The sequence below is a fragment of the Piliocolobus tephrosceles genome, chromosome 3 (genome assembly GCF_002776525.5).
Source record: "Piliocolobus tephrosceles isolate RC106 chromosome 3, ASM277652v3, whole genome shotgun sequence".
NCBI lineage: Eukaryota > Metazoa > Chordata > Mammalia > Primates > Cercopithecidae > Piliocolobus > Piliocolobus tephrosceles.
Window position 1 is genome coordinate 135069908 of NC_045436.1, and position 14075 is coordinate 135083982.

The window sequence follows — 14075 nt, forward strand, 5'->3', positions numbered from 1 at the left end:
AAGAACCTTTCCCATGTGTCACAATTTTATTTTCTCTACTTTCGTAGGCCTTATTTGACTAAGACATAGTTAACTAATATCAATATTTGTATTAACAATATTTTCTTGTTTTCTGTTTCTTTGATGCTCTGGCACCTGGAGTCTAGTAATAGCAAACAACTAGCCAGGAAATGAGCCTCTTATATGCAAACTTATCAATCAGACCTCACCCCTCTTTCCTCTGCTGGGCTTTTACGCTCCCAGCCAATATTCCCCTGCCCTCGTCACCCCAGCACCAGGTACCAGACAACCAGAGCCCACAGAAACGATTTAAAGCAGCAAATCCTAAGCTCCCACAGCCTGCTTACCCTGCCTTGGCCATTCCTTCCCACAGAATCCACATAAAGGCATGTGCCTATGTTTTTCCCTTGTTCCCTCTGCCTCCTGACCAACCCTGGTGCTTCCCCATGTGGCCCTGCCTGGCATGCCATGCCTCCTGTTTCAAGGGGTGTGTGAGTGTAAGAACTTCTTCCTTTTTGACAGTCATTTCTGTCCCTGTGTATCCTGGATATATAAATATATATATATTTTTTTTAAGAGACAGGATCTCACTCTGTCACCCAGGCTGGAGTGAACTGGTATGATCAGAGCTCATTGTAGCCTCAAATTCCTGGGCTCAAGTGATCCTCTTGTTTCAGCCTTATAAGTAGCTAGGACTACAAGTGTGTGCTACCATGCCCAGCTGATTTTTAATTTTTTTTGTAGAGATGGGGTCTTGCTAGATTGCCCAGGCTGGTCTTGAACTTCTGGCCTCAGGCAGTCCTCCCGCCTTGGCCTCCCAAAGTGCTAGGATTATAGGTGTGAGCCATTGTGCCTGGCCCCGGGTACATTTTTAAATAGTGTTGAAGACATTTATTAGGGGATGGTGTGCTCCTAGTCCACAAGGTTGAATGTGAGTGTAAGTTGTTCAATGCCTTCCTAACTTTGCTATTCCTTGTGGGAAATATTCAAGACCTGTGTGCTTGTTATCCCTTTATTTGGGGTTTTTACTAAGAATTCCTGTCTCCTTTTTTAATAGGGTAATTGTGGCTGCAAAAATTTAGAAGGAAGCCTGAAGATTCCTCTTTTCTCTGTTCCTTAGGCCTGGAACCTTTTGAAGTGGTTTCCCAGGTTTTTGGATATCATGGAACACAGAAATTAAGCGACAACATAGAGCCCTCTACTTTTGTCACACAATACACACACATACACACACACACAGAATTATTTATCTTACTATACGGAAAATGCTTTAAATAGAATGTGTTTTATGGGTTGACTATAATGCAAAAAGAAAGACCAGGCACGTTGGCTCATGCCTGTTATCCCAGTATTTCGGGAGGGTGAGGTAGGAGGATGGCTTGAGCCCAGTTAGAGACCAGCCTGGGCAACACAGTGAAAACTCATCTCTGCAAAAAGTAAAAAAAAAAAAAAAAAAAAAAAAAATTACCTGGGCATGGTGGCATGCACCTGTAGTCCTGGCTACTCAGGTGGGAGGATCACTTGGGCCAGGAAGTCTAGGCTGTAGTGAGCTGTGATTGTGCCACCATAATCCAACCTGGGCTACACAGGGAGACCCTGTCTCAAAAGAAAGAACTACTGTGTATTCTCTCCTCAGAGTTGTAACACTTCAACACTGTTCTATACTTCTAGAGTATCAAAGGAGATGGTACAAAACATCTTAACAAAATCTATGGGAGTTAAGATAGTTAATAATAGGAACAATGCAAATTCCTATTTCAGCTGAGCCAAAACTCAGGCTAGTTTTTAATCAATTGGCTATTATCAATGAAGAGAAAACAAGCTATAATAATTTTCCACACATCAAGTTTTTCCAAAGCTTTGAAGCTTCATACAAATGTGCATATAAACACAATGGTGTCACCTACCAAATTGATAGATACCAGAGTCACTGTATAATCATTGCATATAAGATTATGCTGATTGAAATGAACCTTCTTCATGGCAGTGAGTGACAGAAGGGTGAAGCAGGCAGATACCTTTGCTTCTAAGAGCCTCTATGAAACTGTCACTAACTCTTTGTCTTAGAGTTTCTTGACACATGAATTAATCCTAAACTTTCCATGGCTTGAATTTGAGCCAGAGCATACAGATGTAATCAATCCAGCCTAGAGTTCCCCAGTGGAGCAAGTGCTGTTCTGTGTACTGGGTCATGTACTAACCTATAGGAACTCAAAGTATATCTTTTAGAGTCAGAAAAATGTGGCAGAGAGGGGATATGTGTTTGGTTTTTAAGTAATCTAATTGTGTTATTGATTTAAAATCCTCATACTGAGTTAATCCATTTATGCATTAGAAATCCATATGAAAAACAGTCTTTCTTATGCTTTACTCTTTTCTAAGAGGAAATTATTAAGTTTGTGTTGATTATAGTATTATCATTAATGAACTGATAGAGAGTAGGAATAAAAAATGTTTACACTGAGATGAAGCTCAAATACTCTGTATTTTATATGATGGTTAAACAGTTAATATGTTGTTATCTAGTCTGTTTTTTAAGGGTCGATTATTTGTGCCTCCCCTTTGTAGACCATATAGGGTAACTTTTTGATGTTGCCATGCCATATGTAAACTGTCATGGTGCTGGGGGGTGTCTTTTAGCATACTAATGCCTTGTAATTAGTGTATAATGAGCAGTGAGGACAACCAGAGGTCACTTTCATTGACAACTTGGTTTTGGTGGGTTTTGGTCGGCTTCTTTTTTTTTTTTTTTTTTTTTTTGAGACAGAGTCTTGCTCTGTCGCCCAGGCTGGAGTGCAGTGGCCGGATCCCAGCTCACTGCAAGCTCCGCCTCCCGGGTTCCCGCCATTCTCCTGCCTCAGCCTCCCGAGTAGCTGGGACTACAGGCGCCCGCCACCTCGCCTGGCTAGTTTTTTGTATTTTTTAGTAGAGACGGGGTTTCACCGTGTTAGCCAGGATGGTCTCGATCTCCTGACCTCATGATCCGCCCGTCTCGACCTCCCAAAGTGCTGGGATTATAGGCTTGAGCCACCGCGCCCGGCCTGTCGGCTTCTTTACTGTAAGCTAAAACAGCCTGCAGTAAGGTCTTTATGATCTGTATCTTGTGCTGACCTCCTATCTCATCCTGTGACTTAGAATGCTGAGCCATTTGGGAATGCAGCCCAGCAGGTCTTAGCCTTATTTTACCCAGTCCTTATTCAAGATGGACTTGCTCTAGTTCAAATGCCTCTGACAACCCCAGGTTAGGTGTTGCACTTTACCAGAGTTCCCAGTCTCTGTTTTGGAGTGCGCTCAGTTTTACCTTCCCTGCTAGATGGCTAGCTCCATGCGGGCAGGGTGTGGGAGGCTGCTCACAGCCATGTTTCCAGCATCCATGCCCAACTCACAGAAAGTGCTTGTATTTTGAAAGAAAGAATGAACAAAGAGCTGCTTTCCAGTGCCAAGGGACTTTGTCACATATCTTGCACTTAGCTGCTTTTGTTTCTATTGAGATGAAGATTAATTGGTATATTTGTTAAAAGATGAGATAATTGTTTTAAAAGGTAGTCAAAAGGAAAGATGACTATTGAAGCCTCTGTGAATAATTTAATTAGAAAACCTACCTTCAGAGCTCATTAAGCTCACCCCTCATGGAAGCCATTATTCCCTGCTGTGAAAAACTGATTCAGCTTGTCCTCTGTTTAAAATTAGTTGAAATTGTTTGGGGTTTTTGTTGTCATTGTATTTCTGTTGGAATACTGTGACTATTATTGCATATCCTGTGATTTAGCTTAACTTCCTGTGCATGCCATGAAGAAACTCTCTAAGTTTAGTCATAAGATAATGGTGTGCATTCACATTTCACCCTCATCTCTTAATTGCATGCCTTCTACTTGATTGAAGTGTCACCATGATTCAACATTCGGCCACCTTTTAAAAATTTTGCTGTCTTCTATTTATTTTATTTGGTGATGAATATTTCCTGTTAGTTTCTAGCAGACTGCATTTGACATTTCATACATGCCAACCCAAGGCAACTTCTAAGATTTCATTCAGGGTTGAGTAATTCTGGTGAATAAAGAGCCAGGAATGAACTGAAATGACCATATTTTCATGTACAGAAGTTTCTTGAAAGACCTTAAAGAGCTATTTGTAGCAGATTATTATTATGTGCATGTCATTGGTCTTCTTCAAACATGACAATTTATAAAAATAGTTTGATTTTTAAGGATTCAGAATAATTTATCAAAAAATGACAATTAGTATGTATTGGCATTTTAAATAGTTACTGAAAATATAGAAACTACTTATATTTCACAGAATAAATATTCTACTTTCATGTTGTAAATTTCAAGGAATTTATTTTAACAAATTAAATTGTATTCTAGTAGCTGCAATGGATTCAGTTTATCTCTTTTGAAACCATGATGTTAAAAGCAGAAAAAGGGAATAAATTGTTTAATTTATATTCCACAAACTGTTGGTGATTTTTTTGTTGTTGTTAATTCTTTTTATTGCTATCACTGGACTTGTGAAAAAGAAAAAGAGGTTTAATAAAAGAAATAGCAGCATGGGATATTCACTCATCTTTTGCTGACCTTTGGAAAGTTAGTCAAATTTGTACATGTGAAGTTTGAGTACCATAGCATAATGGAAACCTTATTTTTACTTTTTATTGATTTTTTTTGAGACAGAGTTTCACTCTTGTCTCCCAGGTTGGAGTGCAGTGGCGCAATCTCAGCTCATTGCAACCTCTGCCTCCCAGGTTTAAGTGATTTTCCTACCTTGGCCTTCTGAATAGCTGGGATTGCAGGCATGTGCCATCACGCTCAGCTAATTTTTGTATTTTTGGTAGAGATGGCAACCTCCGCCTCCTGGATTCAAGCAATTCTCTACCTCAGCCTCCTGAGTAGTGGGGATTACAGGCGCCCACCACCACAACCGACTAATTTTTGTATTTTTAGTAGAGACGAGGTTTCACCATATTGGCCAGGTTGGTCTTGAACTCCTGACTTCAGGTGATCTGCCTGCCTCGGCCTCCCAAAGTGCTGCAATTACAGGCATGAGTAACCACACCCTGCCTGGAAACCTTATAAATATAGCTTGTTGGGGACCCAAGGAATCTCAGAAATTGGCATTTTAGTTCAAACCTTTTATTTTACAGAATAGTGTAGAATTATGGTAAACAGATGGATTTTGGAGTTTGCAGGAACCTGAGTTCAAACCCTGATTTACTAGGCATGTAATTTGGGTAAACTATTTTATCTCGTTTAGAATCAGTTTTTTCACTTATGAAATGGGGTCAGTGATACTTATCCTGAAAGGCTGTTGTTATTAAATGAGATAATATAGTCATGCTGCCTGTGACATAGTGAGTTTTCAATAAGTGAAAATGATAACATTAGTAATACCTGTAAAGGGATATAAAGCACCAAAAAGACTAATTAACCAAGTTACAGAAGCAGCCCATTGGCACTTCCAGTAGTGGACCTGAGCTCTAACCCTCCTTTTTAATTTTTGTAATATAATGAAATGTTAGGCAAGTCATTTCATTTTGTCTCATTTTTATCAGTGTCAAAATAAGTAGAGACGGCTGGGCCTGGTGGCTCATGCCTATAATCCCAGCACTTTGGGAGGCCAAGTCAGGTGGATCACCTGAGGTCAGGAGTTTGAGACCAGCCTGGCTAACATGGTGAAACCCCATCTCTACTAAAAATACAAAAATTAACCAGGCGAGGTGATGTGTGTCTGTAATCCCAGCTACCCAGGAGGCTAAGGCTGGAGAATCACTGGAACCCGGAAGGTGGAGGCTGCAGTGAGCTGAGATCATGCCACTGCACTTAAGCCTGGGTGACAGAGCGAGACTCCGTCTCAAAAAAAGAAGAAGAAGAAAAAAAAAAAAAAAGTAAAGGCTTTCCCCTTATTTCTTTCCCAAGGACATGTTGTACATAGAGTTAGAGCTAGATTGGAAATAATACCTGTAAGGCAATTTAGACTAGTTTTTTGCCTTTTCAGTTATATGAATGATATATATGTGGAATGATTAAAATTTATCAAAGTCTTCTTGGAGGGAAACATTTAAGGAAAAAGGCTGAATAAAAGTGGAAAATTAACACTGTGTAGCCAAGTGACTGTCAATGGCTGATGGTGACCCACAAGGGGAATAGTATGATATTGCTTACAACAAAAGTGTGCAGAATTCTTAGAGCTTTACCTGCTTTAGGAATTAATGTGGATCTACTTTACTCTTCACTCCATTCCATCCTGTCCTTTATGAGACCCACGTGTGAACTTAAAACATATTATGGATTCGAAAAGAAAACCAACATGAAAAGTGAAAAACAATTGACATTCTGCATAACTGATTCTCTTTGATGATTTGCATAATATAAGCATGGCATGGTATAAGTATAAGATTACCGGGTTTAGAAGCCATTTGCCTCAGTTGTGATTTTGCCATTTACAGATTGAGGGTACTTAAATCAGTCAGTTGCCTCTCTGAGACTCTTTAAATTGGATTTAAGAAGCCTCAGATAATAGTTTTGCTCAGGAGGTGAGGACCAAATGAGATATAAGAAGTTTTGTAAATTCTGAATTGCTTTTGAAATAGAATGGAGTGATGGTATTTGAAACTATATTTAACATTATATTTTATTTATCTTTCAAAAATTTTCCTCAATTTGTCCATCAGGAAAAAAAAAAAAACAAACTATTTTAGAGTGGGCCTGATTATTAAAAAGATGTTGACCAGCTGTTCCTGAACTTAAGACAAAAGATTAAGCTAGATGAACGAGATTTATAGTAGAACACAAAGGGTTTAGGTATAAATAGAGTCTAATCACAGTTTTGATTTGTTTGAAGCTGTAGTGTTTTTCTCAGGAATATTATAAATTTTTCTTTAGGTGCTTTTAAAAACTAAAAATAGATTTTTCATCTGTCTGTATTGGGTTAGGTAGAGTCCTGCTGAGGATATAAAGATGATTAATATTGCCTCTAATGTTTGCTTCTGACCCAAGAGTTGTACAACCGTTTAATAAGCCAGTCTGGAAGTAGAATAGAGAATCTGAACTCCTTGTAAAAGTAATAATTGTAGCTTTAAAAGGTCCTACAGAAATTTACAATAATTAAATTGAAGAGATAAGCTGAAACAAAAATCATTGCTTAAAAATCTTTGTAAGAAAAACACTAACTTCCTATAGCTGTCAGTTTTGAAGTAAGCTATAGTAAACTTCTTAATTTTATTCCTGAAAAATAAAAATTCTTTATATCAACTTGTCATCTACAGGAGATTGCTTGAGTTGGAGTTTTCAGTGTGTATGAATTCTACATTATTGTTGACCTTTTCATATTAGAAAATGAAGCTGCTGACAGTGATTGTGCATATATGTACACAAGTCGGGGGGAAGATTACTGCAGTTATACAAAAGGCTTCCTTCTATATCTTACAAGAAAATTCTGCCCTTTAATTTTTCTTTATTACTGCTGCTACTGCTGCTACTACTGCTGTAGTGCTTATGTGCCAGGATTTGCTCTAGGTGATTTAGATGTATTAGCCCATTTGATTCATATAACAGCTTACTGAATATGTACTATTACCATCCCCCTTTAAGAGAGGAGAAAACATGTACAGAGAGAAGAAGTCCTTTTAGGGACATAGAGCTAGTAAGTGGCAAAATGGCACCTTGTATTGTTTAGTCCAGAACCTATGCCCCTGCCACTCTGCAGTCTTGCCTACTACTAACCTACCACCTTGGCCGTTGTATATAGTCCTCTCTGTATTGCTTATTTCCCCAGTAGGAAAACAGAAAGTTTTACACAGTTGGAGATGATAAATAATTACATACAATCCGCTATTGCAATTACAGTGTGGATTTCAATTAACTTTTCTTGACATAAAATTTAATATCAGGAATTGATTTCATGTGAAAATTCAGTTATATGAAATATTGCCTATTGGATCAACTTTTATGAGCATATTAGAGAAAGGCAGTGACTTAACTCCCATGCTCAACTCAGATGCTGATATAGGTGTACATGTGTGAATTACCAAATTGCAGTAATAGAATGACTTGGTGAAGAAGTGGGTGCAGGAGATAAAAGAGATACCAGTAAGTATGACTTTGACCTTCTTCAGTGCCAATTATTCAGATAACCTTATTTAACTTGTAAATGTTCCCTTGATAAACTTAAAATGACCATGTGTAATGTGAAGTTAGTATTATGTGTTTAGAAAACTCTTTAGGACAGGAAGTAGGCATTAGGAACTCTCACACTTATCTAGACATTCAGATTTTTTTTTTTTTTTTTGATTCAGAGTCTTGTTCTGTTGCCCGAGCTGGAGTGCAGTGACGTGATCTTGACTCACTGCAACCTCCACCTCCCGGGTTCAAACGATTCTACTGCCTCAACCTCCTGAGTAGCTGGGATTACAGGCAAACACCACCACACCCAGTTAATTTTTGAATTTTATTAGGGGCGAGATTTTTCCATGTTGGTCAGGCTGGTTTTGAACTCCTGACTTTGTGATCTGCCTGCCTTGGCCTCTCAAAGTGCTGGAATTACAGGTGTGAGCCACCATGCCCAGCCCAGAATTGTTTATTGGCAAAACAATTTTCAAGAAAACATGACCTGAGTATGCATCACTGTTAGAGATCATGGAAACTATGTATTTTTTCTAAAATGTTTTAATAGACAAGAGCCAGATGGTGACAAGTGACTTTAGTATATCTGTACTAATCAAAATTGTATGAATAAGCATACTCAGTGTAATTAAGTAAGCGAATTCATCCAATATATCACAAACTCTTGAACATAGTGAATTAAAGACCATGGATATAAGACAATACCACTTATAACAACAGTAATACGAGTAACAACTACAACCACCACCACACAACTTACATTTATTATTGTGAATCAGGAAAGTGCTTTAAATGAATTATATTAGTTAATCCTACAACAACCCTGTGAATTCACTATTATAACTCCCAACTCCACAGATAACAAAAAGAGAGCATTAATTATGTGCATAGTTACACAATTAAGGAAGTATCATTTATTCAGTATTTACTGAGTATACCCACCAGAGATCTGTACTGTTCTAGGTAGTGAAGAATTAAAAATGAGTAAAACAAAGTCCCTGCCTTCATAGAAGGACCCCACCTTTTATGAGAGAGACAGACAACAAACAAATAAACATGGAAACATAATAAGTCAGCTGGTAATTAGAATTATGTAGAACAGTAAAGCCCAGTAAGTAGACAAGAGAGTGCTAGCATAAGGTACTGTGATAGGCGTTGTCACTTTTTTATTCAGGGCAGTAAGGGGAGACCTCTCTGATGAGGTGACATTTTATCAGATACCTGGAGGGAGAGAGATATTTGTAGGAAGAGTGTTCCTGTGCTTGGAATACAGGAGAAGAATGGTCTAGGAGGCCATGTATTTGGAGTGGGTGAGGAGGAGCATGGTTGGAGTTTGAACCCAGATTTATCTGACTCCAGAGTCCATAAACCACTACACCAATCTGATAGGGCAACCACAACATTACCTAACCTGCTGTGATCTTAGAGACATATTAGCCAGATACATATTCTCATGGAAAAGAGGAGGGTGGTGACATTCTACTCTGAAAGTTCTGGGTTGCATTGAGGCTATGTGAGAAATCCCTGTGGTTTGTGGAGGGGTGTTTTTGAGACTAAAAGCAGAGAACAATTATGAAGCCTAAGTTTGGGAAACTGGGATTGTAGCTCCCATGCTCAGAATTCTTCCATGGTTCTTCAATTGCCTGCAGAGCTTTAGAGAAATTAAATAACTTTCTGAAAGCCTCATAGCAAACAGACCTGCTTTTGAATTATGATAAAGACTATATTTATAACCGCTGAGCTATGCTGTTCTTCTCAAAGTGTGAAATCAATGACATGCTCCTTGGCTTCCTGTCACCTACATATCAAAGTTGACCTGACTTGGCAAGGAATGCAGAACCCCCAGAGTGTGACTGCACCTTCCTTTATGCCCTCCTCCCACTGCCCCCTCCCCATGCACCTTGGCATGCAACAGAACGGTGCTCCTCAGGGTCATGTTCCTAGGATTTTTTGCATTCTGAAATGTCCTTCTTTCTCTTATTTTGTAACCAAGATTTTATATCTTTCTTGAAGCCTTTTTTTTTTTTTTTTTTTTTTTTGCCATTTTCCTTCCCAGATTGAGTTTTGACTTCTTCCCAGGCTGGTTTTAGAGCTTATATATCTTTGTACTTGCTCGTCATTTCCAGTAGAAGTCATTCCTTCAGTCCCTATCCTCTCAGCTAGGATTACGCTTGCCTAAAAACCTATGCAAGCATTGACCATGGATTTTATTACCATACTTTTAAAGTAATTTCTTTGCTTTTGTATCTGCCTTGTCTTCTAAACTATGCCATTCAAAGCTTTTTAAAAATCTATATCCCAACCAAATATAGGGCCTGGCATGTAGTTTACCTGCTTACTTAAATTAAACTTAAGAATATTAGATGCAGAGTTATAATGATGACAGATTCGATCAGATTAAAACAAGTGGAGTATATTGAGCAGTAATATTAGTTCATTATTGAAAAATAGATGATAATAAAAACTATTCAATGAAAGATTATAATGTGTCAGGCATTAAACTCAGTGTAAAAATATATTATTCTATTATTCAAGATCAAATTCACACTTGGAAGATATGTCTTATTAGGTATAACTTTAAAACTAAATTAAAATCGTAATAAATATAACTGTAAAACTAAATTAAAATCTTAATAGATATAACTTTAAAACTAAATTAAAATGTATTTATTTTTTAACTATTACTAAGTGAATAGTAGGAGAGTAAGTGAGGCTTTGATTGGAGGAAAAAGTCTTTAGAAAGGGACAGAAGTCATCCTTGTTTCTTTGTATTCAGTTTTTAAAACATTACTACAAATGTGTATACTTGGCTACATGGCAGAGATCTTCCGGAAAGAACACTGCCCTCATTTATAATTTGGACATAGCATGTTGGGTGAGACAGAGGGCTATTGGGGAAGTGAGCCCAGATGAGATCTTGCATATAATGCAGTGCTTCGTGCTGTTATCAACAGTTAATTGTAAAGGTTTTAGTAAGTACCATCCTTCCAACCTAAGGCCCAAAGTGGGATACTTCAGTCCATGGTTACTTAGTATAATTCCTGATTTTCATTTAGTAGGAAGTCTATTGAGTAATTTTTGAATGAAATGCTATTGCGGATTGCTTTGTTTCTCAGACAGGTATTTAATCTCGAATTGATATAGTGCTTATAATCACTGATAAATCATTTTGAGACATGCATTTAATTTTGGCTTATATAACATTTATGTTACTCTAGTGATGTTGAGTTGCATTCTGAAAGATTTAAGTGCAAAATCTTTAAAAAAAATTTATCCATAGTTTTCCCACACTTCTCATCACACAGTACAGGTTTTCTTCCCTTTATTCACTTGATTTTATTGTTTCCTTAATTTCTCAATATTTTCTGCCAATTATGTGAATTAGGCATGCTTTAATCCTAATACTTAGAGTCTATCAGTAGGAAAGACTACATTAATGCTCAAAAAATATATTTAAAAAAGTATTTTGCTCTCAATCCTTTCCAGTATCCAGTAGAAATTTAATCTGAAGCTCTTTTTGTGGTTTTCCTGCAGTGACACCACAGCCAAAGCCCTGTGGGAAGCTTTACTCAACACTAAGCACAAAGAGGCAGTGATGGAGGTTCGGAGACATCTAGTGGAAGCGGCAAGCAGAGAAAACCTGCCAATCAAGATGAGTATGGGTAAGCCTAAACCTAGGACACAGGCAGCCTCTGGGGAAGCTTATTTAAACCTGCTCTGAATTGTGGGCCAACCTAGACAACACGGAATCTAGGTTAAAGTAGTAATGACTTTTGTATACTGTTGAAAGAATAGGGAGGGAGTATGTGCACATTGCCCTTGGGCTCAGCAATGACCACTTTTCTTAGATTCAGCTTTGGGAACTCCAGGAGAGTTTTTACTTACAAAGATTAATTATTTTAGTTTCTTTTTCATCTATTATAGAACTATCAAAATTGGTCTGGACTACCTCTCCTTAATTCTATTCTACCCCTACTCCCTTTTTTCCCCATTCTTCCCCTATTCCCCTACTTATGGTGGGTAAAAGTTCTCTTATTACTTTTGAATTAGTGACTGAAATGGTACTGAGAAGACAATTGAGCAGACAGACATGGTCTGGCCTAGTCCCTCACCCTTGGAGTGCTAATTGTCAAGTCACGTCAGTGTTATTTCTTCTTCACCAGGGATTACATACCTAACTTTTCTATTTCTCACTTTTTTTTCACATCCACCTTTGTCTTTGGTATTAGATGAATATGATTGCAATGGAATTTAAGTTTTAAGTGGCCTTTATTCTTTTGATCAAAAAGTCAGAGAACCACAGAACTAATGTGTTGATTTTAGAAAAAAATTTGGCTTTTCATTTTTTTGTTTTAAGAAATATTAATAATTTTATTGATACAGAAATATTTAAATACGGATATTGAATCTGGTTAATAGGTAGAATTTGTTTCTGGAAGCTTGCAAAATTTTATTTTTCTCTTTTAAAAATAAGATTTCTCTCTTATAATCTGTTCTTAGGTATTCAGTAAATATTAGTACATTTTACTGGATGGGAACATTTTTCTTTGCTGAGATTCATAGCCCAAGTTCTTGATTACACATGAAAGCAAAAATCAAACTAAGTTGAAATAGAACAAAATTTGGAAGTAGCAGAATATGGATGAATCTAGGAAGAAAAATGTTACAGGGTTATAACATGAAAAAAAATGTGACTTTTGGTGCATTAGGTGACTATATTTGAGGGCTTCAAGGAATATAATGATGATAAGAAAAGTGAAATGACTAACCATTATTAAGAACTTACAGTATGCTAGGTCTTTGGACTCTTTACATGTGTTATCTTATTTCATTCTTAGAGTAATTCTATGAGGCATATACTATTAGTATCTCGTTTTTCAGATAAGGAAACTGAAACAGAGAAAAATAAGTTGCCCAAGGCTATATATCGGATAAGTGGTAGGACTGGAATTCAAGTCCAAGAATTTTGATGCCACATAATTGCACTTTATTTATAAAATCATTCTAATTCATACACCCAATGCCAGAAGTGGTTTTGAAGGGTGAGAGCTGTTTTAAGAGTTGTTATACTAAAAACAATTTAGCAGACAGACATGCCCTAGCCTGGCCCCTCACCCTTAGAGTGGGTCTCAAAGTTGCTACACTGAGACATCCTGGCATTTGACTATTAATTCTCTTTCTTTTCTTCCTTGTTTTTTCCTTCCTTCTCTCCCTCCATCTCCCATCCCCCTCTCTCCTTTCCTTTCCATAGCCCTAGGTACACATTAGTAGCAAGTGTATTTACCTTACTTATTTACCTTACTGAGTGTCTTATTCTTAAGTATGTTGAAACAAGAACTAATTAATATTGTGAATTGACTGGACGCGGTGGCTCACGCCTGTAATCCCAGCACTTTGGGATGCCAAGGCGGGCGGATCACGAGGTCAAGAGATTGAGACCATCCTGGCCAACATAATGAAACCCTGTCTCTACTAAAAATACAAAAATTAGCTGGGAATGGTGGCGCTTAGTCCTAGCTACTCAGGAGGCTGAGACAGGAGAATCACTTGAACCTGGAAGCAGAGGTTGCAGTAAGCTGAGATTGCACCACTGCACTCTAGCCTGGCAACCTGGAAGGCAGAGGTTGCAGTAAGCTGAGATTGCACCACTGCACTCTAGCCTGGCAACAGAGAGAAAAAAAAAAATTGTGAGTCAAGGAAAGTAGGAATGCACAAAGGGTCTTGATGTTAAGGTTAATTTATATTGTGTTTCAGGGATACAACATTATGATACTATTATAGAGCATAAATCAATTTTTATTGCTCAATTCAGGACTCTTGAAAGAGCAACAAACTACTTTTCTAAAGGGCTGTATCTTTGAAAAAAAATCCGAGCCAGAAATTTTTAAAAAGGCCAGGTAATCCCATAAGGAATTCACATTTAAATGTTTGAGTTTTCTGTCAACCAAAAAAAGA

General features: G+C 37.6%; 1 protein-coding gene across 2 annotated transcripts in view; it reads left to right on the forward strand.

Annotated features, from left to right (window-relative positions):
• The window catches only part of SCFD2 (sec1 family domain containing 2), a 479293-nt gene that overhangs the window by 41016 nt on the left and 424202 nt on the right, over positions 1-14075 (forward strand). For both annotated transcript variants that reach the window (XM_023183117.1, XM_023183119.1), the window contains exon 3: positions 11655-11782. In XM_023183117.1, the coding sequence (XP_023038885.1) occupies positions 11655-11782 (128 nt within the window). The remainder of the gene's footprint in view (positions 1-11654; positions 11783-14075) is intronic.